This window comes from Staurois parvus, unplaced genomic scaffold, assembly GCF_062004578.1.
Source record: "Staurois parvus isolate SC_StPar_1 unplaced genomic scaffold, SC_StPar_1.0 ptg000050l, whole genome shotgun sequence".
Lineage (NCBI taxonomy): Eukaryota > Metazoa > Chordata > Amphibia > Anura > Ranidae > Staurois > Staurois parvus.
In genome coordinates, this window is record NW_028317846.1 from 3,964,892 (window position 1) to 3,987,549 (window position 22,658).

The following is a 22,658-nucleotide window of genomic DNA, read 5'->3' on the forward strand; positions in this document are numbered from 1 at the left end:
TTCAGTGCTTTTTCTTAGCACTGATCACTGTATTGGTGTCACTGGTGATGTCGGTGACACAAAGTCAGTTCCCCCCAGTGTCAGAATGTCCGTCGCAGTCCCCCTGTAAGCCGCTGATTGCCGCCATCACTAATAAAAATTAAAAATCCATATATATATATATATATATATATAATATATATATATATATATATATATATATATATATATATATATATATATACCGCCAGTTGTGAACACTAACTTTTACGTAAACCAATTAACTTACACGTATTGGGATTTTTTTTTTTTTTTAGCAAAGACATGTAGCAGAATATATTTTAGCCTAAATGTATGATGAAATTTTATTTTATTTTTTTTAATTTTTACTGGACATGTTTAATAGCAAAAAGTCAAAAATACTGTTTTTTTTCCTCACAATTGTCGGTCTTCCTTTTTTTTTTTTTCTTTTTTTTTTATAGCACAAAAAATAACTGCACAGGCGATCAAATACCACCAAAAGAAAGCTCTATTCGTGGGAAAAAAAGGAAGTAAATTTAATTTGGGTGCAGCGTTGCGTGACTGTGCAATTGTCAGTTAAACTAACGCAGTGCCATAACGCAAAAAATGCCCTGGTCAGGAAGGAGGGCAAGAGGTTAATTGGAACTAGGGTTGAGAACCTGTTTTATCTTGTACTTAGAATTTCACTCCAAAACAGATTTTGCTACTTCTCCCGATTTATGGCGATACCACATGTGAGACTTTTTCAATGTTTGGACTGGTTATGGTAACAGACTTTGTATCGTGTGCATCGCATAAATCAAACGCTTGCGTTAAAAACCGTGAACCGTAAAGATTGCCTCTGTACGAGCGGTCAGGGAATATAGCTTCATGTAGTGTCGCCTATAGCAGTCCCAGTTTCTGCAAGCTTAGCCTAGCAGTATGTGGCTGTGCACAGGAATGCTTTGTTCACATGCCTGGAAATCCAGAATGATAGAGAGGACGAGTAAGCGTTCTGTGGTTCCAGGAGTGCAGATGTCAGCTGGGAATGTCTGATTGGTGTCTCATAGAAACATAGTCAATGGAACATGCAGATAGTTCCGTACAGGTGGCAAGCAGAAACTTGGTCAGCAAATGGGCAAGGGATTGCTCCAGGCAGCAGGCAGAAAGGTGGTCAGTAACCAGGTCTGGGCTAGTACAGGTGGCAGACAGAGGCAACACTGCACTAGTGTGGTGGTGATCAGGAACACGGTTTGTTGCACTGGCCTGATAACACTGGGACTAGTGTGGCAGTGCTCAGGCAACTATTGTTGGCTGTGCTGGTCTGGCGTTGCAGCAATCAGGATTTTTCTAGCTACACTGGTTTGGTGATGCTGTGACTGATGTGATGGTGAATGGCGACGCACTGACTGGCTGCACTACTAGGGCTCATTCACATGTAAGGTTTGAGGAAGGTGTGGATGTAGTTGTGCCACGGTTTTACCAACCCTCAACTGCTGTGACGGTGATCAGAAACAATGGTTGACCACACTGACATACAGTGATATCAATGCAGCCAGTCATTGTACACGATCAACACCACAGCAGTACAATGTCACCAGAAATGTTTGTTTTCAACTGTCAGCAGAACAATTCAGTGTCACAATGGTAACACTGCTGTGGCTATTGGTCAGACACTGGTTGCTCCATTGGCATACAGTGTAATTAATGCAGCAGTTGGTGTCTGTGAAAAACATTTTTAATTGGCCATGTACCCCGCTGTATGATCCCTTGTGTCCAAGGACCACAGCAATCTGATCATGTTGCTGTGTGCTCTAGGAGTGAAGCGCCAGTGATCTACCAATAGTGAATGCCTAATGGCCCGATGAATGGATGATTGCCAGATTATTGCAAAGTATACTAACATACTCTTCTACTGTGTTAGGGCCAAAATATGGGTGCCTTGATAAGAGAAAACTAACTTTCTCAAACTGTTCTTACAGACTTTCCAGAGTGGTGGAAGACGCAATAAAGGATTATTTTGAGACACGCCTTGCTTTGCTTGAACCCATCTTCCCCACCGCGTGCCACAGGCTCTGCGAGGGACCAGACTTTTCTCTGGACTTCAGCTACAAACCTCCATATAATATTCCTGAAGGTACACTATTAAGTTAATTTATCAAACCTCTGTACTGTTCCAGATTTCATGGAGCTTGTGACAGTATCGTATAAATTTAGCCCAGAGCCACCAATCTGATTCACACCTGTACTAGAAAATGACAAGAAAAATTTTTATTTGGTTACTGGGAGAACTGTTGAGCATTATACTGTATCCCAACACTTTTATGTACCAATATACTGTACACTGCATGGATTATGGCATTGGGTATCTATGTGGCAAATGAGGTTTGATGTTGATAAATGTAAGGTTATGCACTTGGGGGGCTAAGAATATGCATGCATCATACATAATAGGGGGAGTACAACTGGGGGAATCAATGGTGGAGAAGGATCTGGGAGCTCTGGTAGATCACAAGCTTAATAATGGCATGCAATGCCAAGCTGCAGTTTCTAAAGCGAGCAAAATCCTCTCTTGTATTAAAAGAGGTATAGACTCCAGAGAGATATTTTACCCCTGTACATATCATCAGTAACACCTCATCTGGAATATGCAGTTCAATTTTGGGCACCAATTCACAAATAGAACATTGGGGAACTGGAGAAAGTACAGAGAAGGGCAACCAAACTGATACGAGGCATGGAAGAGCTCAGCTATGAGGAAAGATTAGAGGAACTGAATTTATTCTCTCTTGAGAAGAGGAGATTAAGGGGGGATTTGATCAACATGTATAAATACATCAGTGGTTCATATAGTGAACTTGGTATAGAGTTATTCATCTTGAGGTCATCACAGAGGACAAGGGGCCACTCTTTACATCTGGATGAAAAGAAATTAAATTTCCAAATACTGAAAGGATTTTTTCACAGTAAGAGCTGTGAAAATGTGGGATAGACTCCCTCAAGAGTTGGTTCTGGCCAGCTCAGTGGATTGTTTTAAAAAAGGCCTAGATTCTTTCTTGGATACACAGAATATAACTGGTTATTAATATTTATAGGTTAATCCAGGGAATATCCGATTGCCTCTCATGGGGATCAGGAAGGAATGTTTTTTTTCCCATGCAGGAGCAAATTAGATCATGCTTTGCTGTGTTTTTTTGCCTTCCTTCGGATTATCTGTGGGTGTAGGGTCATAACTTCTTTTTTTTTTTTTCTTCACATAACCAGTCCTAAAGCAAGTGAATGCAGGTCCATAGACGTAGTGTTACCTTGCACCACTGAAATCATGTCTTTCTGACCAGATCTCTATCTGCTTGGAGTTTGTGGCTTTTTTTTAATTTTTTTTTATTGTCCATCGAGTGACACAGGAATTCTGAAACAGTCAAGTTATGAAGTCCTGAAGCCACCTTCAGGAGTTTAGGACACTGGCAAACATAAGTTGCAAGCTACCCCTATACAACCCCTCCTCTACTCCAAGCCCCAATCTGGCTCCACAGGATCTTTTGGCCACGTGACTGGAAGTGGGCGGAGCTAGGAATATGGTGAGGGCTGAAAGACGTTTGGTAGTGAGGACAGCAGGGTGGCTGAGAGCAGTCAGCTGACATTCTTGGATGGCACACCTGGCTTTTGCAGCAGAGACTGGGCCAAACCTCCTCATGCAGAAGGAGGAAGGGATGGCAGCACCAGTGACTGCGGGCAAGTCCAGGTTTGGGCTCGGCGAGTGCCTTTCTTGAGGGGGAGTGCTAGGAGAGAAGGGGCCCAGATGGGCTTCCTCTAGGAAATGTGGTTATTGTAGGTAGAAGCTAGCTAGTTCCCATCCTAAACCATTTTGCTAAAGATGCATTAACAAGCTGGCAGGGAGAGAGGCTTCAGGCTTGATGAAAGATTTCCTAGCATCTATGCAAGCAGAGATGGTAGCCACAATCCAGTCTTTTTGAACCTTGGCAATGGCCCAGAGGAGCTATCCCCTAAGGAAAGCCCCACTTTATTCCTCCCATCTTCCCAGATGCTTCCTCCAGCCCAACCCAGGGATGAGGAGGAGAGTAAGGGAGAGCTGGATAGTTGGCCTAAATCGGACTATAGCTCAGGGTGGACCTAGGTCTGGATAGTGAGGCAGGTGAGGAGGTTAAGCCTGGCAGGCAACTCTTTCTGCTGGAAGACCCGGACGGGCTCCTTCAGGCGGTTTACTTCACCAAAGAAATCCCAGGAACCCCCAGAGAGACCTCACTGCAGGACAAAATGTATAGGGGCCTAGTGAGGGCCCATGCTGGGGTGTTCCCCTTCTACTACTCCTTATAGGATTTAATCCTACAGGACTAGAAGGATCCTGAAATGAGTGGTCAGACCTAAGACTTGAAAAGGTTACCCTTTAAAGAGAAGGAAGATTAGATTCTTTTAAGCTTCCCAGGTTGGATGCTGTGATATCGCAAGTTACCAAGAGGTCTGGTCTCTCTTCGAGGATTCAGGGAGCATTAAGGATTTGATGGATGGAGGGTCTAAATCTGTCCTAAGGAAGGCATGGGATGCTAACTCATCTGCCATGGCCCCAGCTCTGGCAGCAACCTGCATTGCCAGAAATATAGACTTTTGGATGGAAAGACTGACCAAACACTTGTGGTAGGGGGCCAAGTCAGATGAAGTGCTAGATTCTCTCTGTGTTAGTGAAGGCAGTAGCCTACCTAGCGGATGCTGCGGTCAAATCCATTTAAAGCCTCAACCAAAACAGCTGCACTCCATTAATTCAGCCAGAAGGGCTATCTGGGTTAAAGCATGGGAAGGCGAGTTAACTTTGAAAAGTAAACTATGTGGTCTCCCCTTTGAAGGCTTCCTGCTGTTCGGCCCAGGGTTTGGACAATGTGTAGTCCAGGTCCTCTGAGAAGCTGATGAAATTCCCAGTTAAACCCAAGAACCAGCAGAGGGCCGAAAATATGAATAAGCAATGGGAGTTAAGGCAAAGGGACATTTTGCGGTTTTCCTCCCCAGGTGCCAGCACTAAAGAAAGCAAGCAACGCCAGGATCAGGGTAGGGGGCCGTCTGTCACACTTTGCCTCCCAGTGGGAGAAAATGTCAGAGAGTGCCTATATCTGCCAACTAGTACAAGAGGGCTATCGCCTAGAGTTCTCGTCAAGGCCCCCACAAATGATTACCCTAAGTGGTTGTACCTGTACCCAAAAGCCAACAATACCAGGTATTTTACTCCCACGTATTTGCAAACCTTCAGGAAAATACCGCCTAATTATAAACCTCAGAAACCTGAACAAATTCTTGGAATACAAAAATCTCCAAAAAAAAAAAAGGCCTTTATGGCAATGCTGGACCTCAAGGATGCCTATTTACATGACCCAATTCATCCTACTTAAGGTTTGCGATGGTAATTGGGGGAGAAACAGCCCACTGGCAGTTCAGGGCTCTTCCTTTTGGACTAGCGGCCTGTCCAAAGCTTTTTACAAACATCCTAGCCGAAGCAGTGGCACTCCTTCACCTTCAGGGGATATCCCTGATCCCCTATTTAGACTATCTTCTTCTAATTTTTGGTCTCTCTATTCAGGTGAAGGCAGACAGTTAGAGGTGATCACCACCCTGTTGTCTCTGGGCTGGATAGTAAGCAGAGAGAAATCATGTTGAGCCGGAGCAGGTCAAATACTTTATCGGTTACGTGGTGGACATAAGAGCTCAAAAACTTTCTACTGAGGGACAAGGTGCAGAAGATAGTCCTGTCAGTGAGGGGTCTGATAGAGGCGCCTTCAAGCTCCCTGAGGGAAGTATTGAGGGCACTGGGACTGCTGTCTTCAGCCATCCTGGCCATAGTGTGAGCACAATTTCACTCAAGAGACCTGCAATTCTTCCTTCTGTCGTGTTGGGACCTGAAAGAATCCATGGACAAAAAGCTGGGCCTCACTCCACAGGTAAAATCCTCACTAGAATGGTGGGTAACCCCCAGTAATCTGCAGGGAGGCAGGCCCTGGGCCCAGTTGGGCCACCTCGTTAATCCTGCGAGTTCTCCAGAAGCTCAGCCAGTCTTTGGGCAACCTCCCTCTGATTGCACCATGGTGGCCAAGGAGGGTTTGGTTCACAACCTAAAACCTCTGTGGCAGTGCCTGGGAGGCTTCCGAATCCTGCCAGATCATCTTCTTCAGGGTCTGGTGCTTCACCCCAAGTCTGGATTCTTTCAGTTGCCAGCCTGGCCAGTGAGCACCAGATCCTAAAGAGTAAGGGTTGTTCAGACAGAGGTAGATGCCCTCCTCTTAACCAGAAAGCCTGTAACTAAGAAAATGTACTCGAGCGTATGGAAAATCTTTTGTTCTTGGTGCAAACGAAAACCGGTATCCTCTACCTCTATTCCAATGATCCTGGAGTTTCTCCAGGATGGTGTTGAATGAGGGGTGGCAGTTGGCACCCTTCGAGTACAAATTGCTGCACTTTCAATTTTTCTTGACTCTAGATTAGCTAGAGAACCTTTTAGTTCAGTGTTTTTTTTTGTGGCCAGGGAAAGAATTACCCCAGCTACAAAAGAGATTTCTTCCATGGGATCTGACCAGAGTGCTAGAAGCCTTATTAAAGCACCCTTTTGAACCAATAGAGGAGATTCCCTTTAAGTTGTTTATGTTAAAATGATCTTTTTGGTTGGCTATCACCACGACTAGAAGTGATGGAGACCTACAAAATTTGTCGGCAAAGAACTCTTTTTGCTGATCCCGCCAGATAGGGTCACCCTTGGGGCAGACCCAATGTACCTGCCCAAGGTAGCTTGATTATCTAATAGAACACAGGAAATAACTTTTCCTTCCTTCTCTGACAATCCCAGGAACACAAAAGAAGAAAAATTCCACTCTTGATGAAGTCTCCTCACTTATTTGCATAGGGACAAAGATTTTAGGAGGTCCAACCATCTGTTAATTTCTTATGTCGGACCAAGGAAGGGACTCAAAACCTCTAAAGATTTGGTCTCCAGGTGGATCAGACAAGCTATTGCCTTAGCTTATGAGAGTTCAGGGATCCCTGCACCAACAAAGGTTAAAGCTCACTCAACCCGGGCTAAGGCCACAACCTGGGCAGAAAAAGCAGTGGCCTCCTGGGAACAGATTAACAGTGCAGCCACCTTGTCCAGTCAAGACTCCTTATTTAAACATTATTGGGTTGAAGTGCTGTCGCAGTAGGCTGTGGTCCCACCCTAAGGTAGGCCTGCGGTTACTTGATTATCCTCTCAGGTGTGCCATCCTGGAAGGTGATAGGAGAAAAACAATAGTTAGACTTACCAGTAACAGCATTTCTACAAACTTACCAGAATAGCGGGCCTACTTCCCACCCTTTTGAGGGGGAAAAAAAAAAACAGAACTCCCAAGTTGGTAATTCGTGAGTTCCTATGTATGACCTGTTTTGGTAGTTAGTTTATTACAGAGTAGAAGGGAAGGGAGGGGACTTATAACAGCTGTAAATTGATTGTCCCTGTAGGGGCGAGCCCCTCATCTCTGGTGTGCCATCCTGGAAGGTTCGTAGAAATTCCGTTACCTGTAAGTCTAACGGTGTTTTTTTGTTTTTGTTTTTTTAGTTGCTAGACTTGCTGAGTTTTTCTTCTCAGCTTCAGTCCTGATTCCTCAGTATGCCACTGCTTGAGCTGGTTGCTATATAGTTGCAATGCAGCATTAGCTTTGGAGGCTGTACCCAGACCCCGCTGGACTGGACATGTGGCGTTATGCAGGTCATAGATGGGGAGAAAAACTGCAGATTTTTCTTTTAAAAAACGAAAAATCGGTTGTTCAAGTGGCCGACGTTACCATCAATAGTAAAAAAAATCGGCCGATTTTCTACCCGCCTAGAGCCGGCAAAAAGTGTCCCTGCAGAGAGCTCTGCTATTTCTTTGACAGTTCTCTGACAGTTCCTTGACATTTATAGAAGTTGCAACAATGTATCTATTTGTTTCCATTTAGGATACAGATGTTTTTATTCGGAAACAAATAGATACAATGTTTCAACCGCTGTAAATGTCAAGGAACTGTCAGAGAACTGTCAGAAATAGCGGAGCTCTCTGCAGAGACACTTTTTGCTGGACTGGAATTCTTCTTATTTTCATCCTTCTTCTTCCTCTTCCTCTTCCTCTTCCTCATCCTCATCCTCATCCTTATTCTTCATCCTCATCCTCTTCTTCTTCATCCTCATCCTCTTCTTCACCCTCATCCTCTTCATCATCCTCATCCTCTTCTTCTTCATCCTCATCCTCTTCTTCTTCATCCTCATCCTCTTCTTCTTCTTCATCCTCATCCTCTTCTTCTTCTGCATCCTCATCCTCTTCTTCTTCTGCATCCTCATCCTCTTCTTCTTCTGCATCCTCTTCTTCTTCTGCATCCTCATCCTCTTCTTCTTCTGCATCCTCATCCTCATCCTCCTCTTCTTCTTCTGCATCCTCATCCTCTTCTTCATCATCATCCTCACCCTCTTCTTCTTTTTCTTCTTCATCCTCATCCTCTTCTTCTTCTTCCTCATCCTCATCCTCTTCTTCTTCCTCATCCTCATCCTCTTCTTCCTCCTCATCCTCATCCTCCTCTTCTTCTTCATCCTCCTCCTCTTCTTCTTCTTCATCCTCTTCTTCTTCTTCATCCTCTTCTTCATCGTCTTCCTCTTCTTCTTTTTCTTCTTTTTGTCTTCCTCTTGCAGGTCACTGCTCATGCGCAGATTTTTTATCGGTAAAAAATCGGCCGATTTGCCCACTAATTGCCGCGAAAATCGGCCGATTTTTTTTTCCAACTTTACCGGAAAAAAAAAACGGCCAAAATACCGAAAAACGGCCGACCAAATCGCCCACTAACGATCCGAAAATCGGCCGATTTTATTTTCGGCCGAAAAATCGGCCGATTTTCGACCCATCTATGGCCTGCATTAGACTGGAATGTGATTCTGTCAAAGAACACTTATTTGGTGAGTAAGACTGTTCTCGTTGATTGTGGATCTCCAGTCTGGTTCTATTGCCCACCTACACTAACGCCGCCTCATAAGTTCCAGCTCCCCTGGTTTGTGAGTATTAGAGGTCTTGCCTCACTTTGGGCCTAGTTGCATTACAGATTTACAGACGCACTATGTCTTCCCAAAAACATGCAGAGTACAGTCATGCTGCCACAAATGACCTCAACCTGTACTTGCCTAGTGTTTTTGGAGTTGGTTACTATGTCTACTCTGAATTTCCCAGTGGTTTTGAGCTCAGCTTGTGTAGCATTCTTCTTAGTGAACCCCAGTGCCACACCCTGCAGAGTCTAACTTGGACACCTTTGAGCTTTTGAATTGAACTGGGCCTGTTGCTATTTGTCGTATACGGGAACCCCAGTGTCCAAATCTGCTATACAATAAATAGTCCCCTTTAACAGTCATATAGGGTTAAAGGGGACTATTTATTGTATAGCGGATTTGGATGCTGGTGTTCCCGTATACATCTGTGTCTTCCCAGGGGGTGAAGTAATATACTGGTGGCCAGATACTCTAACAATTTTGTATTCATTATTTGCATTAATTTTGTGCATTTGGTGAATGTTTTTATATGCATCTGGGTGGCATTAATCATATGTAATTCCTGTGTGTGGATCTCATTACATAGTGCATGTTGCTATTTGTTACCTAGACTCGGAGTCCCAACAATTTATCTCTAAAGATACTGTTTTGTATGCACCACAGTCTCCTGACTTTGACTCAGATTTACAGGGATTGTTACTACTCAATTATGGTAATATAAAAGATGTTACGCTGAGTAAATGGATACCAAACATGTCATTCTTTAAAATGGTGACAAACTACAGTGCATAAAATTATCCATAGGCGATGCTTTTAAAAGCCTTTACAGGTTACCAGTTTAGCATTACACAAGAGGTCTGGCCTTAGAATTATTGTTCTCTTATGTCTGTGGTGATACCTCACATGTGGTGCAATCGCTGTGTTACATATGCGTGCGGGAACAATGCATGCATTCGCCTTAGCATGGGGGTGCATTAAAAAAAAAAAGTGTGTGTGTGTGTATGTATGTATGTATGTGTATATATATGTATGTGTGTATATATATATATATATATATATATATATATATATATATATATATATATATATATATATATTATGATTATTATTGATTATTATTATATATATATTTTTTTTAACCCTGTACCCTTTTTTTAAATTTATTTTTCAAATCAATTTTATTGCTATCAGAAGGGACAAACATCCCTTGTGACAGCTCATATTTTATGGAGATAGACCCCAGATCTCTCCTCTAGCCAGAGCAGCAGATCAAAGCAAGATCGGTTTTATCTGCTGGTTCAGAAGCTGTAAGCAACTGTAAACAAACCTGAAATGACAAAATCCTCATCACTTCTGGGGTTTCTGATGTCACACAGTGAAACGAACAACATCCGTTCCTCCTACTGTGTTTGGGGGAGTCTACACCGCTGGGCTCCCCCTCCCGCCTGTAAAAGTAATCCAGCGGCTGCATAGCCACTTGGATTTCTTATACAAAGAAGAGAATTGCTGGCCCTAAATATGATGCCGGGGTCATGGTTGTAGCTTCAACCATGATTCTGGTATAACTGATTCAGTACCAGGCCGTATACATATATACATGTATATGCATACGATGGTGTTAATGCTTTTAAAGAGAACGAAATCTTCCTATTCTTTACTGCCACAGAAACTGCCTTCTTGGATTCTGTTTGATCTGCGGTTGCCATGGTATTGCACATGTGATCAGTTTTGTCACCAGATGGTTTGACAGGTTGAAAGCATAAGTAAGTAGAACAGGTATTCATGGCATCCGATACAGTTAAGTTTGTGGGTTTATGGTCACTAAAGTCATTAATTTGTTTTTGCAGACTGGAAACCTCTAGATAGGTCCTGGGCCTTTACTTGAGAATGTGGTGGAACTTTTCCATTTGATAGGGGATCTATTAAATGTGCCGATGATCCAGTGTGACCCCCTGCTTACTGTTGACAAAAACTTTAAATCCGTAAGATAGTTTTAGAATGGGTAGATTGCTCTAAAGCTGATTCCTCCACCACTGGGGTAATGTCTGGAGCCTTGTGCTTTTAATTTTGTTGGTTTGCAACAAGAACCTAAGCTTGTGTCTCACATGGGACCAATATCCACATACCGTATGTCGCAGAAGTGAGTACACCCCTCACGTTTTTGTAAATATTTTATATCTTTTCATGTGACAGCACTGAAGAAATGACACTTTGCTACAATGTAAAGTAGTGAGTGTACAGCTTGTATAACTGTAAACTTGCTGTCCCCTCAAAATAACTCAACACACAGCCATTAATGTCTAAACCGCTGGCAACAAAAGTGAGTACACCCCTAAGTGAAAATGTCCAAATTGGGCCCAGTTAGCCGTATTCCCTCCCCAGTGTCATGTGACTTGTTCGTGTTACAAGGTCTCAGGTGTGAATGGGGAGCAGGTGTGTTAAATTTGGTGTTACCGCTCTCTCATACTGATCACTGGAAGTTCAACATGGCAGCTCATGGCAAAGAACTCTGAGGATCTGAAAAAAATAATTGTTGCTCTACATAAAGATGGCCTAGGCTATAAGACGCTTGCCAAGACTCTGAATATGAGCTGCAGCACGGTGGCCAAGACCAACCAGCGGTTTAACAGGACAGGTTCCACTCAGAACAGGCCTCGCCATAGTCGACCAAAGAAGTTGAGTGCACATGCTCAGCGTCATATCCAGAGGTTGTCTTTGGGAAATAGACGTATGAGTGCTGCCAGCATTGCTGCAGAGGTTGAAGGGGTGGGGGGGTCAGCCTGTCAGTGCTCATACCATACACCGCACACTGCATCAAATTTGTCTGCATGACTGTTGTCCCAGAAGGAAGCCTCTTCTAAAGATGATGCACAAGAGAGCCAGCGAACGGTTTGCTGAAGACAAGCAGACTAAGGATATGGATTACTGGAACCATGTCCTGTGGTCTGATGAGACCAAGATAAACTTATTCAGTTCAGATGGTGTCAGGCGTGTGTGGTGGCAACCATGTGAGGAGTACAAAGGCAAGTGTGTCTTACCTACAGTCAAGCATGGTGGTGGGAGTGTCATGGTCAGGGGCTGCATGAGTGCTGTCATCTGTCATATGTTATTGCATATGCTGGTTTTTGATAAATTATTTGCAATTTTTCATATGTCAGCTCTGATATTTGAAAGAATACTAAAGTAAATGCATAAATGTGGATATTGTAGGGGTGTACTTGGGTGCTGGTTCATTTTAGTTTGCTTTCCTTTCCTTGGTTTATGTGCGATCCATGAACAAGTATTCAAGGTTTTGTGATCCCCAAAGTTCTGCTTATTTTGTATTCAAGGATTAAGTGCTTGTTCACACTACAGTTTTTTTTTTTTTTTTTTTTGTGTTGAGGTTTGTTGGGATGCCATTAAAGCAGATAGAACTGCTGGAGAACATGCACTTGCTCAATATCAAATGTAGCCCGAACCAGCCTAAAAGCCTGTTGACTTTCAAACTGGAAAGGCTAGAAAAAAATTTGCAGGGTGATTGATGACATCTTTGAGTTAGGTCCTGTGTCAACAGACATTGGGCTTGTATCATTGGCTTCAGTTTGACATCTGTTTTGAGGTGTTTCGGAAATTATTCAGACTTCGGCGCCATGTACACAGGACACTGCTGAACAATGGCAACTGACTGCTGGAAAACGTAAATTAAAAAAAGTCTGTTTAGCTGAGTTTGCATACCGCGTTTGAGTGTTTGCTGTTTAGAAGCGTTTTTTAAGATAATCTCAGGAGACCTTCCAAAATGCCAAGAAAGCACTGAAAAACAGTAAAAAGTAGCTGAATGAGAAGAAACAGCAGTGAGCGCTAATCCTGAAAGCGGCTAGGCACTCTAAGCAACCAATAATACTTAAAAGCAATAACATAAAAATAGTGCAGCGCTGAAAATAATGACAAAAAGACAAAAAAGTAGTCCACTAAAAGTCTATGTCATATAAACGTATCCAGTGTCAGATGTGGATTCAGAATAGGTGATCCGTGTGGAAATGGCTGGAAAACGCACTCGCCAGAAGTAAGACACATAAACGCAGTGTGTATATAAAGCTCATGGATCTTCAATCCAGAGGGAAGTAAAGCTGATCCGGTTACAGGAATGGTGAATCCCTCCTACGCAGATGCAGCAACAGATCTTCCTTAACACGATTAGATGTAGAATTCCAAGACCAAGGTTCTGCAAGCAAAAGCTCCTCAAGGGAGTTTTAGGGAAGGACACCCATAGTGAAGTAGGTAATAAAAGGCAGCTTTATTCACAATAATGATATCCAATTCAAAGCAGGCAGGTATCATACAGATGTGTCAGCAAGACAACTAACCCTGATACTTTGAATAGTGGCCGCCGGGCCTCCACGTGGCACCGGCGGCGTAGCGTCTCGGCGTCCAGGCTCCTCCTTACGCGTTACGTGCGCACGCACATCTTCAGAGGTATGGAACCATTGACGTGTGGACGCGAATGGGCGCATATATATAGGCATAATGACGCATGCGCAGTAGCGTGTACGCCAATGCGCAAAACCCAAGGCGCATGCGCGTGGCTCCGTCTTCCATTATAATGGAGCTCGGAGACGCAGGGTGGAAGGGCGAAATGCCCTATTGTTGACAGATAAATGTCAAAAAGAAGTCAAGTTCAACAACGGTGTAAAATACACCTAATTAAAACAATCCGATAAGGATCTATGTAAAATATGCAAAGAGGCGCGATAGCGCCAATATGTTGAACCATTCCCAATTAGATAATATCTAGGTAAATGTATACATGCGTCATTATAACTTAAAATTAATCAACATACAGTGAAGACATCATATACATAAAAATAAAGGAAGAAGTTCCTAAAACATAAAATAAAACAACAATGAGAAGGCTGCAGAACTAAATCTGCACCAACCTGAGTAAAAAATGCAAATAATTAAGAGATCATGAAAAGTGCTAAGGTGGAAGCGCATGTGAAACGGTCAAGCCATGCGTCCATAACCATGCGTCTAAAATATGGAAAAATGGGGTGAAATTACATCATCCATTGGCAATAAAGCAGTTAAGATCTAGATCTATATTGAGCCCCGCTGGGTGGGAAGTCCCCAATTCGAAAATATGCTTAGTCTCCAGCTGGGAAACTGCTCTCACTTTGTGTGTACCTCTCCAGTGTGGGGTGACTGAGTCGATCCCCACAAACTTGAGTGATGTGGGATCTCTATGGTGAAAACGTCTATAATGTAGAGATAGAGAATGGTCTCTATAACCTTTTCTGATATTGGCAATGTGTTCCCGAAGGCGATCTCTAAGCCTCCTGGTGGTCCGGCCAATATATTGCTTGGAGCACGGGCATTCAAGTAGGTATACTACAAATTTGCTGTCACAACTAATAAATTTGTCTATTTCGTATGTCTTGTGTGTTTGACTGGAATTGTAGGAAAAGATTTTCTTCTTTCTAATTCCATTGCACTTACAAGCAATGCACCTATTACAGGGGTAAAAACCCTTCATATTAAATAATGTGAGTGGTTGGGCAGGGGGGTTAATAATATTAGGAGATATTTTATCTCTGAGAATGGCTGGTCTCCGAAAAATTACTTCAGGTGTCTCAGGAAGTATGTCCTTCAGAACTGGATCTGATTTTAATATATTCCAATTCCTCCTGATGATATGTTTAACCGCTCTATGTTGGACAGAGAAGGTAGTGATGAACGGACAAAAAATGTCATTCATTTTCTTGGAATTGGTACCCAGGAGTTCCTCCTGGTTAATCTGGGTAATATCTAAGATGGTGTTATCAATCGATACCCCATTGTAGCCCTTCTCCAAAAAACGTTTTTTCAAAATGTCGGCTTGTACCTGAAAGTCTGAGGTATTAGTACAATTCCTTCTCAATCTTAGCAATTGTCCTTTAGGGATGTTAGCAAGCCAGCTGGGGTGGTGGCAACTGTCCAAAGGAATATAACTATTCCGATCGGACGACTTGAAAAATGTTTTGGTGATAATTTTATTATCTACCCTCATCAAGGTGAGGTCTAAAAAGCTATCACCAAAACATTTTTCAAGTCGTCCGATCGGAATAGTTATATTCCTTTGGACAGTTGCCACCACCCCAGCTGGCTTGCTAACATCCCTAAAGGACAATTGCTAAGATTGAGAAGGAATTGTACTAATACCTCAGACTTTCAGGTACAAGCCGACATTTTGAAAAAACGTTTTTTGGAGAAGGGCTACAATGGGGTATCGATTGATAACACCATCTTAGATATTACCCAGATTAACCAGGAGGAACTCCTGGGTACCAATTCCAAGAAAATGAATGACATTTTTTGTCCGTTCATCACTACCTTCTCTGTCCAACATAGAGCGGTTAAACATATCATCAGGAGGAATTGGAATATATTAAAATCAGATCCAGTTCTGAAGGACATACTTCCTGAGACACCTGAAGTAATTTTTCGGAGACCAGCCATTCTCAGAGATAAAATATCTCCTAATATTATTAACCCCCCTGCCCAACCACTCACATTATTTAATATGAAGGGTTTTTACCCCTGTAATAGGTGCATTGCTTGTAAGTGCAATGGAATTAGAAAGAAGAAAATCTTTTCCTACAATTCCAGTCAAACACACAAGACATACGAAATAGACAAATTTATTAGTTGTGACAGCAAATTTGTAGTATACCTACTTGAATGCCCGTGCTCCAAGCAATATATTGGCCGGACCACCAGGAGGCTTAGAGATCGCCTTCGGGAACACATTGCCAATATCAGAAAAGGTTATAGAGACCATTCTCTATCTCTACATTATAGACGTTTTCACCATAGAGATCCCACATCACTCAAGTTTGTGGGGATCGACTCAGTCACCCCACACTGGAGAGGTACACACAAAGTGAGAGCAGTTTCCCAGCTGGAGACTAAGCATATTTTCGAATTGGGGACTTCCCACCCAGCGGGGCTCAATATAGATCTAGATCTTAACTGCTTTATTGCCAATGGATGATGTAATTTCACCCCATTTTTCCATATTTTAGACGCATGGTTATGGACGCATGGCTTGACCGTTTCACATGCGCTTCCACCTTAGCACTTTTCATGATCTCTTAATTATTTGCATTTTTTACTCAGGTTGGTGCAGATTTAGTTCTGCAGCCTTCTCATTGTTGTTTTATTTTATGTTTTAGGAACTTCTTCCTTTATTTTTATGTATATGATGTCTTCACTGTATGTTGATTAATTTTAAGTTATAATGACGCATGTATACATTTACCTAGATATTATCTAATTGGGAATGGTTCAACATATTGGCGCTATCGCGCCTCTTTGCATATTTTACATAGATCCTTATCGGATTGTTTTAATTAGGTGTATTTTACACCGTTGTTGAACTTGACTTCTTTTTGACATTTATCTGTCAACAATAGGGCATTTCGCCCTTCCACCCTGCGTCTCCGAGCTCCATTATAATGGAAGACGGAGCCACGCGCATGCGCCTTGGGTTTTGCGCATTGGCGTACACGCTACTGCGCATGCGTCATTATGCCTATATATATGCGCCCATTCGCGTCCACACGTCAATGGTTCCATACCTCTGAAGATGTGCGTGCGCACGTAACGCGTAAGGAGGAGCCTGGACGTCGAGACGCTACGCCGCCGGTGCCACGTGGAGGCCCGGCGGCCACTATTCAAAGTATCAGGGTTAGTTGTCTTGCTGACACATCTGTATGATACCTGCCTGCTTTGAATTGGATATCATTATTGTGAATAAAGCTGCCTTTTATTACCTACTTCACTATGGGTGTCCTTCCCTAAAACTCCCTTGAGGAGCTTTTGCTTGCAGAACCTTGGTCTTGGAATTCTACATCTAATCGTGTTAAGGAAGATCTGTTGCTGCATCTGCGGAGGAGGGATTCACCATTCCTGTAACCGGATCAGCTTTACTTCCCTCTGGATTGAAGATCCATGAGCTTTATATACACACTGCGTTTATGTGTCTTACTTCTGGTGAGTGCGTTTTCCAGCCATTTCCACACGGATCACCTATTCTGAATCCACATCTGACACTGGATACGTTTATATGACATAGACTTTTAGTGGACTACTTTTTTGTCTTTTTGTCATTATTTTCAGCGCTGCACTATTTTTATGTTAGTAAAAAGTAGCTATTTCAGACATTTTGAGAGAAATAGAGAGTGCAGAAGCAGAGAGAGCAGTATTTTGTTGAGTTTAGCTGTCTTCTTTTTTTTTTTTTTTTTTGTGGTGTTTGGATGTGTTCCAGCTCATTTCTGTGCAGAAATTATTGCAGCAGTAGCAAACATTTTTTTTTTCATGGGAAACCTCAAAGTATGGTGTACCAGGTCCATTTGAGTATCGGGAAAACACTTTGCTTGCATTTTTCATGATGAAAAAAGGCTCTGGACATCATCTGGAAATGGAAGAATGAAAAAAAAAAAAAGTTCAAACGCCTATAAGCGTGGTTAGCCGTGTTTACAAGTGTTTTGTGTTTGAAATGCTGATAAAATATACTGCTGAATGCAAGTTTTCTGCGTTAAAAAAAACGACTGTAAACTCAACTGCCTGTAAACGAAGCTATGTACATGGACACATAGGAAAACAGGGAGAGTTCAGGGGCTGCTGGAAAACACGCTGAACAGCTCCTGAACATGGGTTTATCAGCTGCAGTGTACGTGAGCCCTTAGACTGACTTGCTTTTGACCTCGTTTGACTTCATGTGGGTTTTGCTTTTCCTTGGATATGTATTGGAAATCATAACCTGTTTGGAGCAAACAAAAGTCCTTTTGTGTGTCATAAAATGCCTCCGGGGCAGAAGACTGTTTAAAAGATGACCACCCTGGTTAGTGTGAAACAATAACTGCTGACATCCATTGTTTGGTAGTCAGTACAATAAAGAGGGCTGTAAATGCCTGGCTCGAACTATTTCAGACTCTTTAGTACTAATTTGCTGGCTGTCATATGGCTAGTGTATCCTGTAGTGTTCTAATTTGAGTATGAGTGAAAGGAAAACTGCTAATTCCCTTATTTCCCTCTTTGCAGAATCTGGAATACTCCTGTTTGTTTTTCACGCGAACTTCTTTGGTAAAGAAGTGGTGGTTCGATTATCTGGACCATGTAGCGTCCAGGCTGTGGTATTAAATGACAAGTTCCAGCTTCCTGTATTTTTGGTAAGACCAATATACTAATGCATCATTTTAAATCAGTTGTAGTGTACATTTTAAGCACTCAATTTATTGTGACCAGATATTTAACACGTTGCATGTAAGGTAAGGAGTCTTGTGTTACCACTGGAAGGACTATAAACCAACAGATGCACACTAACATGTAAACATAGAGCTATGGTATCTGCCACATGCAGTAATATCATTTGAGCTTTCACTAAAGTTGCCAGTGGTCTTCTGCCTGCAAAATCTAGAGATTCATTCTCCATATACATTGCGCTTGATCTGCCTTCAGCATATGACCACTTTTGGCTACTGTTTTCACTTCTTTTGATGTACAAGGTTTCATACGTTACTAAATCTACTCTTGCATTTCTGGTCTGTCCTTATCTGGCTAATGTGTGCAAGGCTATTGTCCATATCAGAAATTTAAATACATAGAACCAGGATTGAGCTAAATTGAGTTAACCATTTCTAAAATAATATTGAATTAAAACTCATCAATTACCCACATGAAAAGTCAAACCTTTCACCCTTGAAAGTGCAAAAACCAATAACCTTTTCATAAACCAATACCAAAACTCATATACACAAAATAATGTCCATCACAAGTCCCATGCAAAAAATAAAAATAAAATAAATATAAAGTCCCAAAAAAGCTTATAAAGTTATAAATTGTGATATTCCTCACTTCTTCAATCTTCCAAAATGTGATAATGTCCAAATCTTCCTTTTAATCCAAGCAGTACCTCAAAAAAATATAAACTAAATATGGTGCATTATCCTTTAGAATCAATGTATGTGATAGCATGCAACACACTAGTGACACAACATCACACATGTGAATTAAAAAACACAACACACCACTAAACTAGTGGTCCTACGAAACCACCACTGCAAGACGTGACACTCTTCAAAAACACACTGAGTGATCAGTGACAAAAAGTATCAAATACATGCCACTCCACGTGTAGGATAAATACAGTTACCCCTTAGACTTTGTGCCACATGTAATTGCCTTCACTGGGGATGTGTCATCCTTAACAGTAGTTGATAAAACAGCTTCCTCGCACAATAACGGGCGTCGAGATCCCCGTTCCTCACAGAATAAATGGGAGCAGACTCAGTGGCGTAATACAAATATTAACAAAATTTATTAGCACAGCTTACATGATAAAAATTGCCGTCCATCCTCGCTGGTCTCCGTGCTCAACTGAGACCTTCTCCAAAATGGCCGCTCTGCACCTTCTGGCCTAGCGTCTGACGTCACGACCCTGACGCGTTTCGTCACTTCCGACTTTTTCACAAGGGATCCAGACGTCAGAGCGGCGGTACCTCTTATACTGCCGAAGACCTGGCAGAATACCCCGCCGCCATATAACATAAGGGCATCATACGCCAACACCTTATATTAAGCACCATAAGCGGCCAACTATTAACATTATTTCTCCCATACACACACAGGGAGAAGATGGACGGTAAACATACATATTAATACCAACTACCTGACATATACCATCAAATATAATACAATGAACTACAATATATAAATGAATAAATAACACATCATCATTTAACATGGGAATATCACCCTCTACCGGTCTACATAGGGCATAACATTCCACTCTCAATAAATATATCCCTCCCAACTTCAATCACTAAACAAACAACTTCCGCCTATAAATTAAATCTATAAATCCCACCTCTAAATATTAATAAATCTTTTCTCTTACCTAAACTGCAGTGAAAATACATATACTACATTACTCAGTTCCCACATTATTATTATCCATTCATAATAAATACTAAAATATTTAAACCCGAAAATAAATAGAATAGAATAAAAAAATATATATAATAAAATAAATTAAATAAAATAAAATAAAAATATTAAATTTATCAAATTTATTAAATATCCTTCCCTATCTTCACCAGTCTGAGTGACTAAAATACATCAACTGAACTAAGATTACCTAACCAGAAACCCTATTCTCTCCAATATATCCAACCCTATCTTACCAATCAGAAATAAAGCAATTAAGATCTAAATCAATATTTAGGCCTCTAGGTTTTAAGGTACGCAGCTGGTAGATCCAAAATGTCTCATTCCTAGACAACATCTGGACCCTATTCCCCCCTCTCCAATGGGCTTCCACCGTGTCGATCCCACAAAATTTAAGAACACTAGGGTCTGACCGATGAAATTCCTTAAAATGTCTTGATACATTATGGTCCTTTTTTCCTTTTACAATATTTCTCACATGTTCTTTTATCCTATCACATAGTGTCCTTTTTGTTCTGCCAATATACTGTAATTTACAGGGGCACTCCAACAAGTATGTTACATATTTAGTACTACAAGTAATAAATTTTTCTATTTCAAATTTTTCCTTTGTATATGAAGACTCAAAACTAGAAATTTTCTTCTTGGTGCTGGTGGTTTTACACACTTTACACATGGATAAAACCCCTTATAATCAAACATCTTTATACCTTTACAATTAGGAGGTGATAGAGCTCCTTTCACCAGAACATTCCTTAGATTATTATTTTTCTTATAGATAAAAGACGGTTTTTTAGGGAGATGGGCCCCCAAAGTAGCATCTTTTGTTAAAATTGGCCAATAATTATTAAAAATATTTTCTATATTCTTATAATGACCATTAAAACGAGAAATAAAAGCAAAATCTCCTATTCTGCCATCCCTTCTTTTTACATTATCCTTCTTAATTTTGCCCTCCCCTAAGTAATTTCAGCTAATTTTATATCTTATTTTTTCCAATTTCTCAGAATCATAGCCTTTTTGAATAAATCTTTTCTTAATAACATCAGACTGTATAATGTAATCTTCGAGTCTGGAACAGTTCCTCATAATCCTAGTGAACTGTCCCTTGGGGATGCCCTCTATCCATTGAGGGTGATGGCAACTATTCGTAGGGATATACCCGTTTCTATCTGTTTCTTTAAAATAGGTTTTAAAATATAATTTTAAAATAGGTAATAATAAATTATATTTTAAAACCTATTTTAAAGAAACAGATAGAAACGGGTATATCCCTACGAATAGTTGCCATCACCCTCAATGGATAGAGGGCATCCCCAAGGGACAGTTCACTAGGATTATGAGGAACTGTTCCAGACTCGAAGATTACATTATACAGTCTGATGTTATTAAGAAAAGATTTATTCAAAAAGGCTATGATTCTGAGAAATTGGAAAAAATAAGATATAAAATTAGCCGAAATTACTTAGGGGAGGGCAAAATTAAGAAGGATAATGTAAAAAGAAGGGATGGCAGAATAGGAGATTTTGCTTTTATTTCTCGTTTTAATTGTCATAAGAATATAGAAAATATTTTTAATAATTATTGGCCAATTTTAACAAAAGATGCTACTTTGGGGGCCCATCTCCCTAAAAAACCGTCTTTTATCTATAAGAAAAATAATAATCTAAGGAATGTTCTGGTGAAAGGAGTTCTATCACCTCCTAATTGTAAAGGTATAAAGATGTTTGATTATAAGGGGTTTTATCCATGTGTAAAGTGTGTAAAACCACCAGCACCAAGAAGAAAATTTCTAGTTTTGAGTCTTCATGTACAAAGGAAAAATTTGAAATAGAAAAATTTATTACTTGTAGTACTAAATAGGTGACATACTTGTTGGAGTGCCCCTGTAAATTACAGTATATTGGCAGAACAAAAAGGACACTATGTGATAGAATAAAAGAACATGTGAGAAATATTGTAAAAGGAAAAAAGGACCATAATGTATCAAGACATTTTAAGGAATTTCATCGGTCAGACCCTAGTGTTCTTAAATTTTGTGGGATCGACACGGTGGAAGCCCATTGGAGAGGGGGGAATAGGGTCCAGATGTTGTCTAGGAATGAGACATTTTGGATCTACCAGCTGCGTACCTTAAAACCTAGAGGCCTAAATATTGATTTAGATCTTAATTGCTTTATTTCTGATTGGTAAGATAGGGTTGGATATATTGGAGAGAATAGGGTTTCTGCTTAGGTAATCTTAGTTCAGTTGATGTATTTTAGTCACTCAGACTGGTGAAGATAGGGAAGGATATTTAATAAATTTGATAAATTTAATATTTTTATTTAATTTATTTTATTATATATATTTTTTTATTCTATTCTATTTATTTTCGGGTTTAAATATTTTAGTATTTATTATGAATGGATAATAATAATGTGGGAACTGAGTAATGTAGTATATGTATTTTCACTGCAGTTTAGGTAAGAGAAAAGATTTATTAATATTTAGAGGTGGGATTTATAGATTTAATTTATAGGCGGAAGTTGTTTGTTTAGTGATTGAAGTTGGGAGGGATATATTTATTGAGAGTGGAATGTTATGCCCTATGTAGACCGGTAGAGGGTGATATTCCCATGTTAAATGATGATGTGTTATTTATTCATTTATATATTGTAGTTCATTGTATTATATTTGATGGT

General features: G+C 40.8%; 1 protein-coding gene and 1 long non-coding RNA gene across 2 annotated transcripts in view; one reads left to right on the plus strand and one right to left on the minus strand.

Annotated features, from left to right (window-relative positions):
- The window catches only part of MPHOSPH8 (M-phase phosphoprotein 8), a 104,478-nt gene that overhangs the window by 67,366 nt on the left and 14,454 nt on the right, over nucleotides 1-22,658 (plus strand). The window contains exons 11-12 of the mRNA XM_089666222.1: nucleotides 1,962-2,116; nucleotides 18,070-18,197. Coding sequence (XP_089522348.1) covers nucleotides 1,962-2,116; nucleotides 18,070-18,197 — 283 coding nt within the window. The remainder of the gene's footprint in view (nucleotides 1-1,961; nucleotides 2,117-18,069; nucleotides 18,198-22,658) is intronic.
- The window catches only part of LOC149470234 (uncharacterized), a 47,963-nt gene continuing 42,535 nt past the window's right edge, over nucleotides 17,231-22,658 (minus strand). Inside the window, exon 2 of the long non-coding RNA XR_016309566.1 lies at nucleotides 17,231-17,440. This is a non-coding gene — a long non-coding RNA (uncharacterized LOC149470234). The remainder of the gene's footprint in view (nucleotides 17,441-22,658) is intronic.